General features: G+C 44.1%; 2 protein-coding genes and 1 non-coding gene across 9 annotated transcripts in view; 2 read left to right on the plus strand and 1 right to left on the minus strand.

The window, feature by feature from the left end:
- Positions 1 to 2,641, plus strand: part of PDE1C (phosphodiesterase 1C) — a 311,437-nt gene extending 308,796 nt beyond the window's left edge. The window contains exon 18 of the mRNA XM_035129012.2: positions 2,443 to 2,641. Within this exon, the coding sequence (XP_034984903.2) occupies positions 2,443 to 2,609 (167 nt within the window). The 3' untranslated portion in view covers positions 2,610 to 2,641. The remainder of the gene's footprint in view (positions 1 to 2,442) is intronic.
- The window catches only part of PPP1R17 (protein phosphatase 1 regulatory subunit 17), a 55,703-nt gene that overhangs the window by 29,328 nt on the left and 1,842 nt on the right, over positions 1 to 24,533 (minus strand). For 6 of the 7 annotated variants that reach the window (XR_009558366.1, XR_009558362.1, XR_009558364.1 and 3 more), the window contains exons 2-5: positions 19,365 to 19,471; positions 18,405 to 18,557; positions 15,310 to 15,462; positions 9,147 to 11,465 (exon numbers count right to left, since the gene is read on the minus strand). Coding sequence is in view for 1 of the 7 variants with exons in the window: in XM_035129551.2 (XP_034985442.1) it covers positions 11,386 to 11,465; positions 15,310 to 15,462; positions 18,405 to 18,557; positions 19,365 to 19,446 (468 nt within the window). In the remaining 6 variants the exon portion in view is untranslated. Of the gene's footprint in view, positions 1 to 2,712; positions 11,466 to 15,309; positions 15,463 to 18,404; positions 18,558 to 19,364; positions 19,472 to 24,533 lie in introns of those variants that run through there. The other variant, XM_035129551.2, reaches the window with a different exon arrangement.
- TRNAI-GAU (transfer RNA isoleucine (anticodon GAU)) lies at positions 23,074 to 23,147 on the plus strand. Its single transcript has one exon. It is a non-coding gene; the product is annotated as a tRNA-Ile (tRNA).

Below are 24,533 nucleotides of genomic sequence, written 5' to 3' on the forward strand. Positions count from 1 at the left end.
GACAACACCATTACTGGCCCCAACAACATTAAACATACCATCTCAGGACTATTTAATTGCTCATCTTCTAACATTGTGTATGCCATCAAATCCCAACAGTGCCCTTCACCTCTCTATATTGGACAAACAGGCCAAACCCTACGCCAAAGGATAAATGGACATAAATCTGACATCAGGAATCACAAGACAGATTGCAGAAAATTTTCAGAAGCAGACTGGAAAGAGAAGTTGCTGAATTGCAACTCATTACCAAGCTTAAAACCATGGAGGGACCTGGTCTGAATAAAGACATTGGATTCTTATCTCATTATACATGATAAAGCTTTCTTTAGCCATCTCACCCCTTGCTTTTTCCTGCAAGACCAATTGCAGTCGTTAACAGTCGTCAACAGGTTTACCACTCCTATCAGCCAATCACCCATTCCCACCATCCTTCTGAGTAATACGCCTCCCCACCCTCTGACTATACATAAGGGTCTGGTGACTTCTGTTTCAGTGTATCTGAAGAAGTGTGCATGCACACGAAAGCTCATACCTATGACAAATTTAGTTGGTCTCTAAGGTGCTACTGGAAGGATTTTTTTGTTTGTTTGTTTCGACTACATCAGACCAACACGGCTACCTACCTGTAACTAGTATGTTTAGAAAGATTTTATTTTAAAAATCCAATTTAAATTAAAAAATCCGATTTAAGTGAAAAAAAAATCTGTTTTTTAATATATATATTTTTTAAAAAATCATTTATTTTTATCCACCCTGACAGGATCAGATTGGACTTTGCTCTGGTATTTGTATTCCATGCTCCAAAGCATATGTGAAATTATCCCATTTCATCCTTCCAACAACTTTGAGTGTAAGCTGAAGTGCGTTGACAAAGTGACTTGCGTAACTGAATGGAAATTTGGATCTAGGCTCTCATCCAAGGCCGTCAACAGATTCACTGCACTTGCTACTTTGGAAACTTTCCTCCTCTGCGTGAGTTGTTTCCAAGACGGCACAAGGGTGGCGAAAAGCCTTATGGATCATGCATTTAGTAGCAAGAAATATCCAAGTCTGAGTGCTTAGTCATCCCTGGCAGCTGCAAACATTTATTTCAAATTTGCTGAGCAAAATTGGAGGTCTCACAGGGGCGTAGCGAGGGAGGGGCGATGGGGTGGTCTGCCCCGGGTTCCACTCTGGGGGGGTGACCCATGAGCGAGCAGCCAGCCGCCGCGAAGAAAGTCTCGCTCGGTGGCTGGCTGCTCTCTCACTTACTCTGCTGGCACGCTTTGCTTCTTCCTGCTGTGGCGGAGGCAAGGGGGTGGGCCAGAAAGGGACATCATTGGCGGCCGCTGAAACCCCTCCCTGGCCAGCCCCTCTCCTCCACCCCAGCAGGAAGAATGGACATTACCCCTCTCTTTCTCTCCCTCCTCTTCCCTCCTCAGTGAGATGTCAAGGGAAGGACAGATTATTCTTCCCAGAAGCCATTTGCAGGTGGCTTTTGAAATGAGGCTGACGCCACATGAAATTAAGCTGAGGGCTACATGTGGCCACAAAGCCACAATTCATCCACCCCTTGCATAGGTGAATAGGGATGGAAGAATCAGTCCTTTTTGGTTCTCTGAGTTTCTCAGGTTTTCCCATTTTACATCTGGTTCTCCGCATTTCTGCAGCAAATTGTGGATTTTGTTGGTTTTTTTTAAAAAAATCATAATGAAAACGCCTCAGCTTTTCAGTGCAGATTTCTCCGCATAAGCATATTTTTTGCAAGCAATTTCTCCTCATATAATGTATCTTTCTATGTTGGTGTTCAGCAATATATTCATTTTTATGCACACGTTTACCTAATATTTGCATTTTTGTAAACACTGGTTGGCTGGAGCACCGCATCGCAAAATTCAGATAAGTGGGAATTGTAAAAGACTACTATGGCTGGATCCACACAGCTATAAAAACACTATTAAAAACCGTTATAAAAAAGCTCACAATTTCAGCTCTACAGTGCCATCTGGTGTCACATTGTCATAACAAATCTTTAACATTATAATCTGACTAATGTAGCCAGGTCCTATGTCCGAGTTCTCATTTTGTGCAAGCTTGGTGAATTCAGCTTTAAATGTGATCAAATTTGGAAGGAATCTCAGACAGGTCACTAATACTTATGCATAGTTTTTTGTTGTTGCTATTGAAAAGTTAATATTGCTCTTCCTTTTATGTATTTGGATTACTGTGTGGCTGTGGGATACAGAGGGAGAAATCTGCAGATGCCAGCAACTGATTCTGAAGGCAGCCCTGTTCATGGAAGTTTTTAATGTGTGACATTTTAATGTATTTTTAATCTTTGTTGGAAGCTGCCCAGAGTGGCTGGGGAAACCCAGCCAGATGGGCGGGGTATAAATAACAAATTGTTATTATATTATTATTCATCTGACTTGCTTCTGCTTTTATCTTCTTCCTCTCCAGCCCTCAAACCTCCGATACATCATTTCAAGAAAGCCAGTTCCACAAGCACCACCTTCCCACCTTTCCCCAAGAAAACGGAGGACTACTTGGTGAAGTACAAGCTGCTTGATCAGAGGGGCAGAATGAAGAAGATCCAGCACATTTCACAGCACTGGAATAAGAAATAGACGGGAAAGGAAAGCGCCGTCCTTTTATCCCTGCCCTGCCCCCACCTGATAGCCAGTTATTAATGGAGGACATTTTGGAACCAGAGCAAAAAGCACAAATTATTGGGGGGGAAGTATGTTATGTAACATGTGCAATGGAGGGATTTCCTAGTCGTATTCATCCTGTTTCACCAAGATGCCCTGCATGTGGTAGCATCAAGACCCTTCATCCATGTGCACAAAATCTCTGCATCTGCATTCAGGACTGGGTCCTGACAGAGTGATCATTTCTGGACTGTATCTGCCCATATAGCCCGTAATAGGTGACTGGTATGGCCAACTTAAGCAGTCAATTACCTTTTCAGAGAGCGACCTGAATCAAATTTTACAGAGAGTGGGGTTGTTGGGTTTTTTTTGGCAATGTGCCCTCACCTTTAGACATTTCCTGGGATCTGGTCTAGGAGCTGCAGGTGAGAAAAATTATCCTGGAAGGAGCACGACACCCACAATACACACACATATATGTATATTTCTGGTGCCACCAGAGCAGAGCATTAGGGAACAGAGAGTAATCGAAGCTTAGACAAATCCAGCAGCCAATCTGTCTCTAGGCCAGTTTCACCTGGACATTGTGCTTAATGGGACCTTTTTACAAAAAGAAGAGAGAGTTCACATTTGCATAGGTCTCCATTTCAATTTATTTTTATTTCCCCCCTCTCCTCTGCTCCTTCAGTTTAGGAACAACCAAGGCTTTATTTCCAGAACTGAGGTGATTGTGTTGCAGCATCCATGTTTTATAAGCAGGCAGACCAAAGGCAATACACTCATATATGAGAACGGTCTCCCTCGGGAGATTGCGGGCTCTCCTTCCTTGGAAGTTTTTAAGCAGAAGCTGGATGGCCATCTGTCATAGATGCCTTAGCTGAGTTTTCTGCATTGCAGGGGGTTGGACTAGATGACCCTTGGGGTTCCTTCCAACTCTACACTTCTATGATTATACAATTCTATTACAGTCGTACCTTGGTTGACGAACGCCTTGCCTTGCGACTCAGAATGTTTTGGCTCCCAAAAGCCACAAACCTGGAAGTGAGTGTTCCGGTTTGCGAATGTTCTTTGGAACCCAAACATCCGACACGGCTTTCGATTGGCTGCAGGAGCTTCCTGCAGCCCATCGGAAGCCGCGCTTTGGTTTTCGAACATTTTCTGAAGTCAAACGGACTCTTGGAATGGATTCCATTAGTCAACTGAGGTACGACTGTATAGTTTTCCTAGAGCAGGGCTCTAGGCCAAGAGGGATGCACTCGAGGTCTGTCTGGTCCTTGAGAATCTCTCTAGGCACCAGAACTTCACTTGTCCTTGAGTGCTTTTTCTCAGCCTGGAATGTCTTTTTCACTTGCTTGGAGAGGGAGAAAGCTCTGTATATAGCCCTGTATATAGACATATCTGACTTGCAAGTGGCTGCAATGCAACCTGGCATCCTACAAATACGAGGATCACATCCTTTGTGCCTCCTGGCTCTGCCTCTGGGACCTGGGGCCTTCTGCATGCAAAAGCAGCAGCTCTACCAGTGAGCTAGCACCCTTCCCCAAGGGAAGACACCATGGCTTCAGGCAGCAAAATGTCTTGAACAGGCGCTCCTCCTCCTTCCAGGTCAAGGACCTCTGGAACAGCGACATGTCTGGGCAGAAGCTCAGGCCCAGCTGTGCAGGCTTCTAGGACTGATTCGGGGAAAAACTGTAAAACGAACTCCTTGTCAGAGCTCAGGAAGCAGGTAGAGGGGATGGAGAGCTACACTTCAGATGAGAAAAGGGGAAATCCTTATCCAGTCAGGGTTTTTTTCCTGCCAGTGTGTTTGCCTTCCTCATTCTCTTAAGCACCTGAAGGAGCGTCTCCACCCCCATCGTTCTGCCCGGACACTGAGGTCCAGCTCCGAGGGCTTTCTGGCGGTTCCCTCGTTGCGAGAAGCCAAGTTGCAGGGAACCAGGCAGAGGGCCTTCTTGGTGGTGGCGCCTGCCCTGTGATACGCCCTCCCATCAGATGTCAAAGAGAAAAATAGCTACCAGATTTTTAGAAGACATCTGAAGGCAGCCCTGTTTAGGGAGGCTTTTAATGTTTAATCAATTATTTTATTTCATTTTTCTGTTGGAAGCCGCCCAGAGTGGCTGGGGAAACCCAGCCAGATGGGCGGGATATAAATAATAAATTATTATTATTATTATTATTATTATTATTATTATTATTAGCAAATGACTTTTACTAAATGGGAAGACAGCAAGTCAACTGGAGCTGTCACGGAAAACCACATCATCAGGAAAACCTCTCCTGAGAATGTGTGCGTTCTAGGCCTACAAATGGGCAAGATATTCTGTTCAGTGGAATGGCTCCATGTCTTAAAGTTACTGTCCAGCCCAATCCCTTGTAGCACCTCAGAACTGTGTTCTCCTTCCCCCAGGCAAAATGCTTTGCTGAATCCACTCTTTTTCTTCTTTAATAGGAGTTGCCTATATCGTTGCACACCAATCCTTGTAAAATTAGGGGGAGGGGGGAGAGAATGTGATTTTATATCTTGGAATTTCATGACAAAGGGAGAAAATATTTTTGACATTGCTTGTAAAGTGTCACTTAGATTACCTGCAGAAAAGGTTGTATAAAATGCAATATTTTATTCTTCCAAATGAGCCTTGTTTATTTGTGAGTTTGTTTGTGCGGAGGCCTCCCTTTTCCTGTTTCCGTATCCACATGATATCACATTTTAATTTCACAACTCTTCCAAACGATGGTGTATTTAGTTAGGCTTTGGAAAGCAGTGGGTTTATAGTAGAAAACGGGACAATCATTTAATCTGAGGTCCCCAAATCAGTTGCAACCTGCAAGTATTGCTGTTCTTTGTGAATAAACACTCCCATCTTGTGGTCATAACTGTAGGGTGCAAAACGCACAATTTTGTTTTCTTTTATTGCTCAAGTACCGTAGCTGTTATATGCTCTAGAACGATTTCTCACAACCTACATAGCAGTGAAATAATACCCAGTACATATTTAAAATACTTTGAATTTCCCCCAAAATGTTAAATATCATCACAGACACAAATCTTACTGAACTGGATGGAGAATTAGAAAAAGAAACACTTCAGGTGGAAACACAGCTGTCCTGAACAAACACATCTTATGAGGTGCTTTTTTCTAACCTTTCCTATAAACCTCCCCCCTTTTTTGTTTTGGTACTTGTAATTTCAAATTTGACTTCATTTATCTACATCAATTCACAACACTTTAGGATTTTACCATCACTGGTTACGTTCAGATGTAACATACCGTAAAACCATGGTTTGGTGTTACGTCTGACCTTACACCAATTTACAAACAGTGCTTTTGCAGTGGGACTGCCAAACCAGGAAAACAAAGCATGGAATATAGGAAGACTCCACATGCTAAGTCAGCGCATTGGACCATCTAGCTGACTGGCAACTGTTTTCCAGGATTTCAGACAAAGTATATTCCCAGCCCGGTTGAACCTGCCACATTCTGCATGCAAAGAAGCTGGTTTGCAAACCACGCTTTCTGCTAACTCCTAAATTCACAAATCACTGGCAATCACTCAAGAACAGGCATCCCCAAACTGTGGCCCTCCAGATTTTTCGGCCTACAACTCCCATGATCCCTAGCTAACAGGACCAGTGGTCAGGGATGATGGGAATTGTAGTCTAAAACATCTGGAGGGCCGAAGTCTGGGGATGCCTGCTCAAGAACCTGCACCACAGAGACAGAATAAAATGTTTGAAACCGAATCCTTACCAAATAGGAACAGAAAGCAGGCAGCTCTATACCATGAGAGTACATTTGGAAGTTTGAAACTACTGACTGTGGGCATTGCTTTTTTTGCGGGGGGGGGGGATATATATTTTGAAAAAGTGCTATGGGTGCCAGCACAAAATGGCTGCCAATACAGCAACAAAAAAAGAGAGGTGACAGCAACAAAAATTAAAAATGCACTGGCTATGGGTAGCATAAGGCATGGCTTGGGATGGTGTCTGAATTGAGCCATTTGCTTTGTAAAATATTAAGTGTTGAGGACACCTACGGAAAAGGAGTACAGTCATACCTTGGTTTGCAACCGTTTTGGATTACAACCATTTTGGATTACAACCACATCAAACCCTGATGTGTGTGTCCGTTTTTTGGATTGCAACTAAAAAATTTTTGGAGGCCCCATTGGCGAAAGCATGCCTTGGGTTACAAACCTGTTTTGGTTTACAACCCGACCTCCGGAACGGATTATGGTTGTAAGCCAAGCTATGACTGTATAGGAGAGCAAAGGGGAGTTGAAAGAATATGGTCACATCATTTTCCTAACTAGCTGCTTTGGTATTCTACGCTAGATCTTCACATTTTAACTGGAGTTCATGAAACAATAAAGAGTGACTCTATAATTTCAAGACATTTATTATAATAGTAGTAATTATTGTGAAGCATCTCTAAGTATTCTAAACACTGGAATTCTAGGCATAATACACACAGAGACCCACATAAATTCTCTACATCTCTTTTCCAGCAGTCTTCAGTGTTTTCCTTGAAGACACCAACTTGAAGAACAAAAGCCCAAATAAGCAAAGAGATTAGACAACCCTTTGCCAGGGGAGAAAGAATTGACAGGTTGGCTTTCTTTACTCAGTGCTATTTTTCTAGAAAAAGAAGTGCTGGAACTCAACATGAATGTCTCCCTTGTTCTCGTTTAATGGGAATGGTGCCCACCTGAGAGGGGCCAGAACTGAGTTCAGGTGAGTTCCAGCTTGGGGGGGGGGAGCCCTGGCTTTACTTGCACTGAGAAGAAAAGCTTGTTGACAGATGCTAGAAGCTCTTTAAAAACAAACACAACAAATTATTCAGAGCATCTGAGGTGCAAATGGCACAACTGGTAACAGACCTTCATAAACCAAAGTTCTAGAAATCTACACAACCAAAATAAAGTTGTATACTGTTAAAGCGTTATAGGGTTCAAAGAATGTTGCCATTAATTTCATTCCAATATCATGTTACTAGCCCACAGCATTGCAAATGAACTTGGGAACTTCCAATGATCAATTTGAACTACCAGTAATAAATTTATAAATACAAGTACATAGCTAAAGAGGAGAAAGGGAACTGTAATAAAATTAACGCTGCTTGGTTTTTGTTTCAAAGTTCACACTTTTGATTAGGACAAAATAATTGGGACGTTTGCCACCCCACCTCCCTTAAACAAAACAAACAAAAAACAACAACCAGTTTCCTAATGAGACTGCAGAGCCCAAGCAATACACAGAGAAAAAACCATCAAGGTGAATGTTTTTGCCATGGTCAGAATGTTCTTCTGTATGTAATGAATAAGAAAGGATATTGCCACGCATAATATTCCCGAAAGACTGCACAATTCAAGCCATTCTTGAAAATATGCGAGTATTTTGAGAGGATCACCAAACATAAGCTGAAAAAATATGTTCAAAAGGAGAGAATCAGATTCTGCGCATCCAAAAAGTCGACCAAAGTTTTAAAATAACCATCTACCCAAATAATTCACGTTCTACTACCTCTTTAACAGTATGCCTTGTACGGTACTTTGCACATACTGCAGAGGCTGTTTCACTCATAGACAGTTCCTTTACAGATGGCACTGCATTTTCTAATCTGGAGTTGCAAAGATGGATTGCTCTCATGAAATGCTAATTCAGAGCTACATTATATCTGCATTTGATAATGAGGAAAATGGAACTGAATCACTTGTACAAATGAAGATAATAAACAAACTCCATTGCACAACCAGAATACTTGGATTAATATTAACAACTGTGGGCTTGATTCCCCACTCAATAACAGCATTTTTTAAATAGCCTAGCATCATACAGAGAGACACCTTCCTCGCAAAAGATATAAGGGCTGTGTCAATGTGATGTTTAAGTGATAACAAACACAACTCACAGACCTCTTGGCAGTGCCTTTTCTTTTTCTGAGGGTACCCCTGCCATGTTAAAAGAGTGGTACTTACTGTTAACAACTTCGTGGTGAATACCTGCAGCTTTTTTCTTAAATAAAAGACACTGCCTGCTCAGGGTCAACTCCCAATTCCTAGGCGAAATCTGCAATAGAGGCTGATCTGCAACAGCTGGTCCAGAACTCCACTGGTAATTAAGGTTCTGCAACCAATCCAGATCCAGAATGAATCAGGAATCAGGTGTGATTCCTAGTCAATCAATCAGACTTTATTCGACCGTCAGCCAGAAATAAACATTTAGATTCCTAGTCATTTCTTTCTTTCTTTAAAGAGTCGGATGAGGCGGAGACTCCTGTGCCTAATTCTATAATAATTTCCAACTAATTCTGGAACCTCTTCCTCTCGCGCAGTGGGAAGGGGAGTGTGCAAGGTTAAGAGCCCTCGGACTTTGCAAAACTTCAATTGGAAAAAGTGGAGGGGGAAAGAGAGAAAGAGAAAGGAAAACAGAGAGAGAGAGAGAGAGAGAGAGAGAGAGAGTTGTTCTAAACAGGTGGGGGAAGGATTTTCCATCCCACCACTTTTCCAACCTACCTTGAAGTGCTGCCGCCCAAACAGCTGCAGAATCTTTTCCTGCCCCAAATGCAACTCACCAGGGAGACATCCTGCCTTTCCTCTCCTTTAAAAAAATGGCCAAAGCAATGAAATTGAAACCAGGACTAGCCATCAGCTGACCTGCCCCGTTGAGTGATGAGTCCCATTCCAGCATGCACCACAGAGATAGGAAAAGGTCAAGAGTGATCCTCGCACGCACACCTGCTCTTTGTACAGAGAGCAGGCGCGCCCATAGACATAGGGAGGAAAAAGTAAAGAGTGATACTCGCGCGCGCGCACACACTTCCTGGTTCTGTTTGCAAAATCCCGGGCATTTTGCCGATTTTTAACCCCGCCCCCATGGTGATTTCACCTTTGGAATCCCGAATACATGGCAACCCTCAGCAAAGTAACTTCGGAGGGCCTTTGAGAGATAATATGAAAAGGAAACTCAAATAAGGTTTTTGATGGATCTTGGGTAACTCCTGAACCCAGGCACATGCCTAGGTAAAATTTTGCAGGAGTCTTAGCAAAGGTCATCCTGTGAGTTTCACTCAAAAACATAGTTAGAACAACAGCAACAGGCAACAGGGCAGCAGAAACTTCATAAACTGCTCCAAATTGGATGCTCCTGACACACAAACCCTGAACCTATTTGTCTGAAACGTGGCAGGATTCAAGCATTCAGAAGTAGTGGCCAAACTTGCAAGTTTTACCTGCCCGAAATGTAAACTTGACAGGTGCCGGGTGATCTCCCCCAAACCAAAGCATTGGTTTCCCTTCGTTGGCAGATGGTTGCAACAGAATATTGGCAAACATCTGCGAATGGTGAGAAGAAAGGGCAACTTGGGATGAATGATCTCCTTGGTGGGAGGGGCTACATGCTCCTGACAAAAAAAAAAAAGATGAATAGCGGATGGTGTTGAACTAATGTCCGGAAGTCGAGTGGGAGATGGCTGATGGAGAAGATGTCTCGGGGTGGAGCAGACAGTGCCGTGAGGAGTGCAGGAAGGTAATTTCATGGTGTCCTTTGGGAAGAAGGGTGGGATATAAATTTAACAAATAAATAAAAACGAATTTTGTATTTGTGGGCAGGCGCGATGACTGTTATGCCTCAATTTCCCCAGGCTTCTACAAGAGTCACTCAGCACCAGGCTCAAAGGCCTAGAAACGATGCCTTATGAGGAACGGCTTAGGGAGCTGGGTATGTTTAGCCTGGAGAAGAGAAGGTTAAGGGGTGATATGATAGCCATGTTCAAATATATAAAAGGATGTCATATAGAGGAGGGAGAAAGGTTGTTTTCTACTGCTCCAGAGAAGCGGACACGGAGCAATGGATTCAAACTACAAGAAAGAAGATTCCACCTAAACATTAGGAAGAACTTCCTGACAGTAAGAGCTGTTCGGCAGTGGAATTTGCTACCAAGGAGTGTGGTGGAGTCTCCTTCTTTGGAGGTCTTGAATCAGAGGCTTGACAGGCATATGTCAAGAATGCTTTGATGGTGTTTCCTGCTTGGCAGGGGGTTGGACTGGATGGCCCTTGTGGTCTCTTCCAACTCTATGATTCTATGATTCACCAACAAGAATTGAAACATGTTCTGATGGACATCTGCATCACCAATTGTTTTGGGGAGACCACCGGGAAGTGGCTATTCTTGCAGTTATTGGATTTGGATTGAAGCACCAAGCCCCCTGGAACAACTAATATTGGGGGGGGGGAGGTGGGGGATGAAGAGGTAGGAGGGGAGAGAGAGGGTTAGTGAAAAATACTGACGGTTACTGTTTGTTGACAATTAATTAAATTTGTTAACATGTGAAGTAAAAAAGCCTGTGTTTACCCCATCATAGAACAACTGTCTCAACAACAACAAAAGCCATGTGAAAGGACTCAGCATAAATTTTTTGATACTGATCTATTCTAGCAGTGCCCAGAGAATAAGCTCATAAGACAAGTGTCACTGACCTGGCATGCAAATGTTGGCTTTTCTTTGATTAGTTGCACCAGCCTCTTAAAGCACTGTATACAAACTTCATATTTTTCGTGCTTCATAATATAGGAAGAAAATGGTCCACATAATCTATATTTAATTAAACATGTCTGAGCAAGCATGTCTGAAGGCAGCATGGGTTATATTTCTGTTTTTTTTATAATAAAAAAACCTGGAAAAATACTAATACTACTCAATTGCACAAAATTATTTACAAAACACACACACACAAGAATATGTATGACAAGAATCTAAAAAGCTGAAGTTTCTCCCTCCTTTTCTTCATCTTCAACAATCACAGTCTGCTGATCTTCTTTAAGTAGTTTAATACCTGAAACAAGCAAAAAAGAGGAAGCTTAGATTAAATATCTCTGTGGACCATTCACCTTGGGCCAATCACTCTCTGGGCGTTAAACTTGCTAGGTTACCCATGGTGACGGGATAGAGATTTGATGACTAGTGACTTGTGTATGTGCAGAAATTTCACTGAAATCAGATTTGCAGCTTCAGAACCTTCAGGTAAAGGAGATGTAACAGGGGGGTTCCAGGATAAGAGGGCAGAACACTTAACGCAGCTTCATTTGGCTGTCTGCTGCCCACTCCCAAATTTCACCTTCAGGCTGTGGTCAGACAGAGAAGGGATGTAGAATCGTTGTGCCCCCACCCTCCTGATCAGAGGCGCTGTCACACTCCTGCGCATTGTCGGGAGGAGGCCAAGAGGGGAGCCATACACAGCGCAGTTTCTTCTCTTGTGCTCAGGAGGAGCCAGCCATTGAACTGCACCATGCTCGGCCTCAACATCGAGGGGGTCCACCCCATGCCAGCCAATATTGAGGGGGCCGAAGACCCCTCCGCCCCTAGGAGTTGGCCCACCTGCTCCCGATGTTCTTGGCCTGCAGCTCCCACCAACCTCGGCTAGCTTGGCCAACAACCTAACTTTTGATGATCTAGCCTGGCAAAGACTTCTGAAAATCTCACGCAATGTGTTGTGCTGTTTCGGTTGTCCTAATAAAGGCACTGTTAAATCTATAGATTTTGGAACGGTGGCAGGGGAATTAAACGCAGCTTTAGGAGACTCTGTTTTGAGGGGCGATCAAATGCTGAGATGGTAGCATGGTTAGTACCACCTTAAACTGCAGGTGGTAGGTGGGCACCAAAGCTTCACCTGGAAAACTCCCTGCAAGGGGGGGGGGGCAACATATAAAAAATGTTTCTAGTCAGAAGGGCACAAGGCTGCTAATATTTCAAAACTAAGAAACATATTTGAGCTGGTTTTGTATAATCGGCTTTGCATTACTGAGTTGCTCTAAACCTCCTTTTGCCCTGTGCAGAGTGCTCTGTACGAAATTCAGCATTGCTGCCATAAATACTTACGCCCTTCAAAAGAAGGGATATATGGCTACCTGCTTCAGCTGGGTATTTTATATATGCACAACTGTGATTTTAAAATTATATCGATTCCCCTAAGCTTTAGGAATAGTTAGCAATTTCAGCTGCTTTGAACACGAAAGCAACAACTGCTTGGCCAGCCGAGCAACGAGTATGATGTTTGGCATTTGGGTGGGATGCAAGACACACCACCTCATTTGTGAATAGATGTTCATACACTGGTTCTTTCCCCATCTTTCTCTATTAAGAATTAAAGTTCTTTGAGATGGTTGTGTTCAGCATTAGGCAGTTCATTTTGCTTGTGGATTTCCTCCCCAAATACTGGGGTTTAAACATATTTGGGTGGCAAAGCTCTGCTAGTCGAAAGGATGTCCCACATTGATCCAAGCCCTGGAAACCGCACCCAAACCATGTGGGCTCATTCTAGAAACCTCCCGAATGTCCTCCCTGTGTCCTGGTTTGACCTCCTAGCAACATAGAAGGTGTATGAAGATGTTCCCATAAATATCTTCTGGTTTGTTACAGAATCTGAAAACTGTAGCTGTGCACTTGCAGGCTATAATTAAAATTTTCCATTGAGTTTTTAGGGGACTCGTCTTGACTTCCTCTTGGTTGGCTGTGCCCAACAATTTCTAAAACCCAAGTCGCAATAAAAGAGAGAACATTCATGGCCCACCTGCCAGTTAGAAGGAAGATGGAAATGCTCCTCTCTTCATGTTCTTTTGTTTTATATTATAAGTAAAATTAAGATTGGCATCTTTGACAGATTGTGTGCCTTAAAAACGAACTATTCTATACGTTTGGCTTGTGAGGTTCCCTTACTGCTTTTGAAGGCAAGAAGATCCAACACATCAAAATCCTTTGCTCTTGGCTGCAATCCTACCGTATGCACACTTTCCTCAGAGTAAGCCCCATTGAACACATATGGATTTACTTCTGAGTGAGTAGGAATAAGAACTGTGCTCCACAACAGGTTTAAGCAGCACAACTTATCCCAGGTGTGCTTGCAGTCAGTATGCTAGGCTAGCAGAAATCTTTCAATTTTCAGTCACAACATCTACTGTTCTTTGTCAAATGATAAAGAGTATGGGTCAAATTTGTAAGCAGAATGTAATTGAAAACTACTTAATTTTCTTCTTCTTTACTTACTAACCAACTTACAAGATTGTTTGGGGGGGGTAATTGCCATTTTTGTGAGTTTACTGACTTCCATTGGAAAACAAAACAAATACCCTGTACTTTCTTCCTTGCTTGCATAGCTGCCAAGTTTTCCCTTTTCTCGCGAGGAAGCCTATTCAGCATAAGGGAAAATCCCTTAAAAAAAGGGATAACTTGGCAGCTATGCTTGCTTGTCAAAAGTTTGCGATTGAGGGACATCACAGTCTGAGGCGAAGCAAATTTCCTGCAGATTTCTGTCAGTGGGCCTTTTGGGTTTGGTGGCTGGCTGTGTTGATTCAATTAGGGCTCGCCCTTTCCTGTCTTTTCTGCTATGAAAAATCTTTCAAATAATGAAGCACTTCATAAAGTCCAAAGATGGAGAAAAAGAAGCAGCGCCACACAGAATGGCTTTGTTCACTTCTGCGCTCCAGTCAAAGGAGAGCGCTTTCCTGGTATTAACCAAGGAAAATGCTGCGTGAAATGACTAGATTGGATTAAAGTTGAAACATGAAAGGGATGTAATTTCTTCGCAATGAATAAGTGGCTAAGAAAACATATGTTTTAGTAGGTGATAGATTCCAACACCAACCATCATTCTACAGTGCTGAAAGGAAATAAAACTGTCCTCTCGGGATGCTCCCAGACTGATGCTATTTTCAGGTGGGACCCCCATCATATGCTGCCAAATTCAGGTTGTGCAATTAAAGTTAATATTGTACACAAAAAAGCTGCTTCTCTAAGGAGTCAGACAGTTGTTTGCATGGGGTCAGCTGTGTTTTTTCTGTACAGTTTTTCCTGGTAGTGGCGAGTCCCGGGATGACTTGCTCTATGTTAATTCAAGACACATGATGGCAAGGTGCTCAGACTGTTTCTAGTATATGTTTCCAGGTGGAGTTTTAAGGAATTCCTTAGAACTCTTGATTTATTCCCAAGGCAGTGTGCATAGCAGGTATAGAGAACATGGTGCCCTCCAGCTGTTGAGGGGCTCCAACTCCCACCAACCCCAGCCAATGGTCAGGGATAATGGGAGTTGTAGTCCACAACATCTGGATGACACCATATTGGCTACTGTTGGTGCGTCAGCAGGGCTGGGGGCCTGTGGCCCTTCAGGTGATGTTGGATTTCATCTTCCATCAGTCCCAAATGGTCAAGGATGATGACAGCTGTAGTCCGGCATTATCTCAGAGGGCCAAAAGTTTCCCAGTGCAGGGTTTTGATGTAAGAAAATTAGCCTGATTTTGTCTTGAAAGGCCATTAACAAGTCACACCTTTGATCGCTGGATTGGGGGTGGGGATGAGCACTCCAATGAACATATAGACACAGAATTGTAAAGGAATAGAATAGTACTGTAAGTAGAAACACTCTGGTGGGGAGGACTCACTATGGGTTTAGGAAAGGTGGAAAAATAAAAAAGTGAAAACATAATATGCGAGCATCTCCTCTAACAATCACAAGTCTCTGTTTCTACAAGCCTAGCACACCTGAAGTTACACGGTGTTCCTGCAGATGTGCCCCCTGCCATTTTTTCAAAATAGATATTTAAATACAGAGACTATCCCTGAGATACCTCATGTTCAAAACCCACGCGTGATGCTTTAAGAAGTGCTTTCCTTCGCATTTCTCTTACCTGCAAGTAGAGGGGGTGTATTGATTGCTGGTGTGTCTTTCCTTCTGGGTTTTCTCTGTTCTTCTTCCATTTTCTGAAGGGCTGGGCTGCCATTACCCTTCGGAGGTTTCTCAGAGAAGTCACACCTCCTAATTAAGTGGTCTGAAAGAATGCCTACAGAAACACCATTAGGACTGGACGTTAGCCTTTGCAAAGCATAATGGTCTTCTCTGTTTTCAGTAGCAAAAATCCCGCTTGGGAAATAAGCCCCCCCCCCATGTTTCAATGGGAAAGTTCGCTTTGTTGGCTCGACTTTGCAGTTCACAAAAATTGCTGACAAACCCCTTAGATACTCATCTCAATGCATGGTATACCAACTCCACTTCTTTCTAAACACCATTTCTTAAATTCTATTCCAAACTCTGAAAACCAATCTTCCTCGCCAAAGATCAAGGCTTGACCAGATTCAGCCCATTATACTACCCCACCAGAATTTAAACTCACTTTTCAGTGCTTGCAGACACATTCTCTCTTTCTCCTTCTACCTACCTACCGGTAGCACCTACACAGCACCTACAACATACAATCCACCATTTAACTCCCCTTCTCAGCAAGAGATTTGCAGGCTTGCAGACAGACACATTGCCTTCCACCTAGCCATAAACTAACAGAATTGGAAGGGACCTAAGGTCATCTAATCTGACCCTCTAAAATACAGGGTTCACAGCAAGATTTATATTTTTTTGCTTCAGGTTAAGTATGCTTCAGTTTAAGTACTCCACGGACCGTCTGGAATGGATTAATCCACTTTCCATTACTTTCAATGGGAAAGTTCGCTTCAGGTTAAGTACACTTCAGGTTAAGTACAGACTTCCGGAACTAATTGTGTTTGTAAACTGTAGTTCTTTATCTCCTTGACATCTGTTTGAGGGCACCACTGCAGAGAAGGATCCTTGGCCAGCTCAGCTCCATCCACTTTCCTGCCTTTGAAATGCCTCATGTGCTTCGTGCGTGTGTACTTTTTACATTGTTTACTGCTGGCGGGGATAGCTTCCACCCATTTGTAAAGGTAAAGGACCCCTGGATGGTTAAGTCTAGTCAAAGGCGACTATGGGGTTGTGGCACTCATCTTGCTTTTCAGGCCGAGGGAGCTGGCATTTGTCCACAAAAAGCTTTCTGGGTCATGTGGCCAGCATGACTAAACCACTCCTGGCACACCATGACAGAAGCCAGAGTGCATGGAGATGCCGTTTACCTTCCCACAACAGCGGTGCCTATTTATCTACTTGCACTGGTGTGCTTTCGAAATGCTAGGTTGGCAAAAGCTGGGAAATGGCAACGGGAGCTCACCACCGTTGAGTGGATTCGAACCGCTGAACTTCAGAGCCAGGCAATGAGCCTTGCCACATCCTAACTCCCCCCCCCCCCCAAGCATGTTGGATCAGGAGTTAGGAATGCTCTGAAATCTATCCTTGCGCTTTGAGGGATTGTCTTCCTCAGGTGCCCAATTAACATGGACAGCCTGGGGCATTATGCACTGGGGTGTGCAGACAGGACACCATTTGCTGCCCCAACGCAGGCAGAAAAAATTATTGGGACATATACTGCACCCTACATCTTATAGCATGATATAAGGGATGGGGAATTTGGGCCTTCTCTGATGCTCTGTGATTACAATCCCCATCATCCCTGTCCATAGACAGGGGCCGGCCTTGGTCAGGGACGGATTTAGGCTTCATTAAGCCCTAAGCTAGGGACGCAGGTGGCGCTGTGGGTTAATCCACAGAGCCTAGGGCTTGCTGATCAGAAGGTCGGCGGTTCGAATCTCTGTGACGGGGTGAGCTCCCGTTGCTTGGTCCCAGCTCCTGCCAGCCTAGCAGTTCGAAAGCACCTCAAAGTGCAAGTAGATAAATAGGTACCGCTCCAAGCAGGAAGGTAAACGGTGTTTCCGTGCACTGCTCTGGTTTGCCAGAAGCAGCTTTGTCATGCTGGCCACATGACCCAGAAGCTGTCTGTGGACAAACGCTGGCTCCCTCGGCCAATAACGCGAGATGAGCGTGCGTGCAACCCCAGAGTCGGTCACGACTGGACCTAATGGTCAGGGGTCCCTTTACCTTTACCTTTAAGCCCTAAGCTACTGAAGGTAATGGGGCCCTTTATAGGTCCAGCTGTCCTTTGTCAACAACAAATTGTCCTGTTCTTTGTGTTGAATATATGCTATATGTTAATTTATGGACTTAATAGGTATCTAAACCATTTGCACATAACAAAATACATATTTTATCGAAGTAATTGTTGAAGTGAAATACAATTAAGAAGTATATGAATAGTGAAACACTGTTGCTGTATGTAGGTTTTATTTTGTTTTTTTCCTTATATTTTGGAAATGTACATCCAGGTTTTATTTCCTTTTAAAAAAATTGGGGGTGGGGCAAGAGAGAGGGGCCCTAAGCTATAGCTTGTTTATCTTGTACATAAATCCAGCACTGGTCTTGGTAATATGTTCATAGCTGTCAAGTTCTCCCTTTTTTAAAGGGAAATTCCCTTATGCTGAATAGGCTTCCTTGGGAGAAAAGGGAAAACTTGACAGCTATGAATATGCTGCCCTGTGCGAGGCCAACATTTGATGCCCTCCCCCCAGCCGGGCTTTGAGAAGGAGACACAAGGCTCTGGTGGGGTCCTAGAGTCCACCTACCTCCTCCCCAAAGCCAGGTAAGAACTTGCCTAGCTTCGGGAAGGAGGACTTTAGGGCCCTGGCAGAGTCCTCACACCTCTTTGAGAAGGCACCCTACCCCATGGTGCCCATTGTGGCCAATCTGCTGGCACTGCCCTAAATCCACCCCTGCTATTGTTCATGGGAGTTGGAGCAACAATACCGGAAGCCCCAAGGGCCACTCATCCCTGCACTACAGAGAGGTTTTGGAAGCAGTAGCAGAAGACACCTTATTAGCATAGCTGCCAAGTTATCCCTTTTTTAAGGGAAATTCCATTATGCTGAATAGGCTTCCTTGCGAGAAAAGGGAAAACTTGGCAGCTATGCTTATTACTCAGTTTGTGATCCATGCAGGGATAAGTGGTTTAGCAGTAGCTCAAGTGACGATTTCAGGAATGCTCACCGACTATTGGTGGAGGCGTATGAATTGCTGGCGTATCTTTTCTCTTTGGTTTTTTCTGTTCAAGCTCACTTTTCTGAGAGACCTGAAGAGCTTTGCCCTTCCTTGGTATCTTTTTGAGTTCACAGCTTTTGAGAAACTGTTCGGAAAGGTTATCTGCATCAAACAAAACAAAGTATACAACTGTTATCAAAATAATCAGACAACGTTCAGCCTCGAACAGCTACTTTCTCACCAGCTTTGTACTTCCCTGAATTTACAGCTTAAGGAGGGGGGGGGGAACAGCCAAGATTCATATGACACTTTACCCAAGTATATGCATTTTTGTGCAACTAATGGGGCTGGGGAACTGTGCTGACCTTTTTTTTTAAAAGAAATGTGGATTTCGAATTCTGACTGTGTTTTGGTTCCTGCATTGCTTTGAAAAGAGTGAACTAGGTATGATCATTTTAAATGCAAACTTCCCCATCCTGAAGCTGTTGTCTACAGCACATATTTTCAAAAGAGGACAAAAGTTTTGCAGGAAAGTTTAAACTTCCGATGCAACATTGCTGCATAAAAACCTGGGTTGGCACACTTTATGCTAGCTTTTGTGGAACATGTGCACAGAAATATGAAAGGAGACAAGATGAAAGCTTTGGCGTTCCTTGTCTCCTTTCTTCTTTGTCGTCTTTAATTAATTTGTCTCTAGAGCTTTGGCTAATATTTATATGCTGAACCCAGCAGAAAGGGGAAAAAGGGGGGGGGAGACACGACCAAACACCCATTCCCACCCATTGCCGCTCCATCTGGCATCAGATGCGTCACCAGAAGGCACCGTCTATCAGGTTTCAAGAACAGCAGTTGTTCCACGGAGGGGGTGGGGGGAAGGGGGGGATGGGATGGCAATGGACAGCGCTTAATGATGCAAAGTAGACCTTTTCGCTACACAGCAGGCACTGACATCACCTCGAGAAGACTGACCTAAGTGGTTACAGTGAGTATCTCGCCCATCCAATCTGTCTTCTGAGATATCATGTGATGCTTGGACATATTCAGTTGACATCACTGAAGAGGATTTTCTTTAGAACCTGTAAGGGGGGGGGCAAACAGTACAGGGTGCATAGACAGTTACGCATGCCGCATTTCAATGTACTTTTCTTTTGCTTTAATCTTGGAAACGTTACTTTTCTTCTGGCGGGGAAGAGAAATGTTTTTGAGTCAACACAACTGTAAAATAGAATTCCATACAAAAATATCCGTCTCGGTAAACAACAGGCGACAATTTTGACACAAGGGATGGTTCAGTAGTGTGTTTGGGACCCTTTTGGCCATGTGGGGAATGCTCCAGCAACCACTAACACTTTCAAGACATTCTCTGACATCAGGTTATGGAGCGCAGTGTGTGGCCCCAGAAAGTAAACACTAGTCATGTTTTATAGCCTGTCAGGTTCTTGGCAGGGCCGCTTTTGGCAGGCCCAAACCATCAGAAAAACAGGAGGCTTCTCCAGTCTCTAATGGGCTATCATCCATGAGCGGTGGACTGCCTCTGGCTTGGCGGGTCTCGAGCCATACAGACCTGCCCTACAGGTAGAAACTCATTTCGCCTTACCCTGCCTTTCTTGTCTTAATAATCGCCTAAGAGCCCGTCATCCAGGATTCAAGTGGGTTCTTCTCTGTTGTCGGCTTGAAGACTGCCAATCATAGGAACCAACTCCTAGGGGCCAGGGTCCCTTGAGCCCCCTCCAATAAAATATTGATGTGGGGTGTACCTGCTCCCCCTATATTTTATTCACGTTGGCACCCCTGCTGCCAATGGGTGCCCCACTGTGTTTGGCTATGCACTTTTGGTGGTAATTCCATCTGGGGATCAGCTCGGTGGTCATCTCCTTTGCCATGGAAGGGGGTTGCCAGTTTCTTTAAGACAGGCATCCCCAAACTTCGGCCCTCCAGATGTTTTGGACTACAATTCCCATCATCCCTGACCACTGGTCCTCTTAGCTAGGGATCATGGGAGTTGTAGGCCAAAACATCTGGAGGGCCGCAGTTTGGGGATGCCTGCTTTAAGAGCTAAATGGCAAAAGGGAAATTTCTCAAATGGGTGCGATTGTGGTTTTGCCACCTGGGTCGCTTCCAGGCATCTTAAACTTTGAGATTGGGTTTGTTGTGCAAGAGCACAAAATCAGCTGTAATAATGCAACCTGAATTGACCAGTGTATGACTGAATCCCACTCCAAAATAACAACAGTACAGAAACTCCCGGATGTTTATTCTGCCCCCTTCGATGAATGTGACTTTAGAGTTGAGGATCTTAGGCCAGACTTTCACATTTAGCTAGTCATATTATTTTTCATCTCAAATGCAATGTTGGCATTATGAAATTAGAACATTTCCACTCTGCAGTGAATGGTTTAGGCTAAGATTTCTGCAAGGGGACCTCGGGTATAAGCAGTCTTCTCTCTGCTACAAACGACAAATTTGGAAAAAGCTGTGTGTGTGATTTTGTGGACTTTTGGACCCTGGCGCAGTCTAAGACTTGGCATCATTCTTCATTTGTAAGCAATCACTGAACAAAATAATTGCTAATGGCTTAATAGTATCAATTGAGACACTAAAACAAAGTCCAGATCAAAGTGTTGCTTACAACCAGAGGATTGATACTATGATTCTATGATTGTGAAAGTCTCGCACTGCAACCTTTACGTGGGTCTGTCAGATAATAAATACAAACCAACATAAGATTTTAACAGCTGCTCGGAAGGTTGTTGTGTATTTTGCCTTGAGCTCTTTGGTGGAAAAGCGGCATACAAATGCAAATCTATACATTCCTTGCTGTATTGAATCCAAACATACCTTTCCATTTCAGGGTAGAACTCTGGAGGGGAAAACCCAAAGGTTTTACAGATGTCCAACAGAAGCGAGTGCTTCATAGCACTGCTTCCTCCCCCCCCCCCTCCAATCTTTGGAGCACTTGAAAAGAAATTTCCATGTGACAAACGAAGAGATGAACATGTGTGCATTTAATTTGCTGGCATGCAATTCTGTCATTTCAGCTATACATCTGGGAGTGAGCTGAGCAAATCCTGCAGCTGTAGAATTTGCTGCGAGTTTCCTCTTTCATCCTGTCTATTTGCTTCCCAGCAAAGATTTTGATCATAAGTTGACCATTTCCCAGGACTGTGATGCCTGTAGTTAACTGCAATAAAGAAGCTGAAATGGGATCTCTTTACAGATTTACCTGTGCTTTTATACTGATACTTGGCATTATCTGTTTCCCACCAGTAAAGTACGGTGATAAAGTACCTTGTCCTTACTGAGTGATCTAGGAATTAACACTACAACTACGGCAAGGCATCCATGGACTTGTGTATGACTGTGACAAACACCTGCTTCCTGCTGCTGGTGCCCCAGAGCTTCATAAATGGCGCTATGCATATTTTATAGAGTTCGTGGCCTGCTGTACATATGCACAAGCTAAAATCAGAGTTATAATCCTACAGTCATCTTGGAGGGGGGGGGAGCAGCAGGGTGTGTCTGGAGCAGGGCAATGGACAGGCTGTGATTCCTGGAATCGAGAGATTTCGAGAGAGACACCAGCCAAGCTTGCCTTTATGTTAACACTGTCTATTTCTTCCTTTATGTTCCCAACAACTGTTAGGAACATAAAACTTCCACTAGCATCTGAAGTCTTCTAGGGAAGAAAAAGATGCGCTCTCACATCCACATGTATCTATGACATTTCTGTGAATCCCCCACCTCTTTAAAAGCAAAGTGGGGGGTGGATGTGTCTGTATTTGTGTGTGTCGATGACCAAAATGGCCAACTGTCTTGCAAAGCCATTAAGGTCTATTTCAGCTTCTTCTGAAATTTAATACTGGAAACCATTTAATACTGTAAACCACTAAAGCAGGGATACCCAAAGTGGTGCCCTCCAGATATCTATGGATTACAATTCCCATCACAACAGGTGTGTACAGGTGGCGGGACATGCACTGCTCCTTCTGGGGTAGTTTGTCCACCTTTGGTCCCCACCCTGCACTCAGCTCTCGCCAGTGGCTCCTAGAAGCTGTCAGCATGTGACAGCGGCCACACCCTGAGAACGGCTTGAATTGGCCAGCTAAACTGGGTGACGGTAGTCAATGGGTCCCAACCCCATGCAAAGGCAAGCTCTGGCAGATTGAGAGAATGAGACCAATTGTGGGTCCATCGGTCAAGAAGGCAGTTTCTGCATGTGCTGTACAGGGAAGTGAGGGGCAGATGAGGCTCGTCAACTTAGGAAGGTAGCTCATCTAAGAGAAGGAAAACTCTGGTCCTAAACCACCACTGCCTCGTGGGATATTTTCAGGAGTCAACCCTAGACAAACTCTACACAAATCCGGAGTGGAGTCCCTAAGATGGTTGGGTGTGTCCTCCTTCCGGCAACTTCTGCAGCCAAGCTAGTGCCAAATGTATTGCTCTGCTTTCCCTTGGACCACATCAGCAAGTCTGAGAGATGGGTATTGCTGCTTATCCCAGCCTTGATGGCCCATGCCGTGTGCTACGAGATAAATATTGCTGGACCTACCACCTGTTAAAGAGTTGTAATTCCGCATCTCACCAGTTAGAATGGATGACCTTCTTGTTCATGGACTCATGGGAGCCAAGGCCTCTAGGCACAATGCTGCATGCATTGCCAGTGATCCATGAGATGGGAGCCTGAATAGCTCAGTTGGTTAGAGTATGGTGCTGATGACGCCAAGATTGCAGGTTCGATCCCTGTATGGGACAGCTGCTCAGTCCTGAATTGTGGTGGGTTGGACTAGATGATCCTCGGGGTCCCTTCCAGCTCTATGATTCTATGACTCACTAGCCAAAAGCTAAGGCTACACATGCCTAGACTGTCTATGCCAGGCATCCCCAAACTGCGGCCCTCCAGATGTTTTGGCCTGCAACTCCCATGATCCCTAGCTAACAGGACTAGTAGTCAGGTATGATGGGAATTGTAGTCCAAAACATCTGGAGGGCCAAAGTTTGGGGATGCCTGGTCTATGCTATAGAATTTGGATTTGTGAGGAATTCAACTCTTTTTTAAAAAAAAATGTTTCTACTCTTCACTATAAATGGAAATACAACCTCAGCTCAGTTGGTAGAGCGTGAGACTTTTAATCTCATGGTCATGGGTTTGAGCCCCACGTTGGGCAAAAGATTTCTGCATTGCAGGGTCCCTTTACAATTGCCTCAGGGTCTCATGTGGGTATCTTCTTCCATCCCTTGCCATATTCTTCTGTCTGTATCCCCTACTGCCCAGCTCTAATCAATGCCCCTCTTTCCACAGTCACATGACTACTTGCTGATCCCGCAAAGCCATAAAAACCCCAGTTATTCAGAATAGCATAGTTCAGAACTTTTTGTAACAGTTCATCAGGAACTTCTCTCACGTGGATGCCAACATAGACGTTTCCTTTCTCACTCATCCTAAACACTCATCCAGGTTTGGTTGCTGTGTTGCGCTGTGAATTTCTTGATTTCCCATGCCTATGCCAGCAGTTTCCCTGTGCTGAGGCAATTACCTCAGAGTCAGTGGGTCCAGATGAAGGTAGAGAAAACGAGGCGTTTGAGTGGGGTCCAAGAGAGAAGGATTTGAGGCTTAGACCCAGCATGCTAAAGGGCTTCTTGCTGGGCAGCTAGTTATGGGTGTCGTTGCAGTTCTGCTCTGGGTGTTACAGCACAGAGGTGTAGTAACATCCAGAGTTACCACAGAACAGAGCTGTAGTACTTTAAATTGCTCTAGTAACCGTTAGCCTCTGACAGCTACTTGCACAAGTGGAAGCAATGTTGCATGGAGAGCTCCAGAACATCAATTTTTGCTGGCCTAAATGCTATCGTTGTCGACAACTGACATATCAAAACATGGAGAGAAGGGGACATAGATCCTGTCAACCTGTCTAAGGGCAGCGATCCATGAAGTAATGTGCCAAACAACCGGCTTCTATGTTTTAGGTCATACTACATTATCAGAGAGGCATGCCCATCCCACCTCACAGGTCAGTGATGAATCTTCTCAATATTGTTATTTGTCTGGGTTTCATAAAGTGAGGGTCTCAGGAGCTCAGCCTAACCAGAACACTTGTACCCCAAGTTGAGATAAGCAAGGCCATTAGATTAGTTGAGAAG

Source organism: Zootoca vivipara, chromosome 12, assembly GCF_963506605.1.
Source record: "Zootoca vivipara chromosome 12, rZooViv1.1, whole genome shotgun sequence".
NCBI lineage: Eukaryota > Metazoa > Chordata > Lepidosauria > Squamata > Lacertidae > Zootoca > Zootoca vivipara.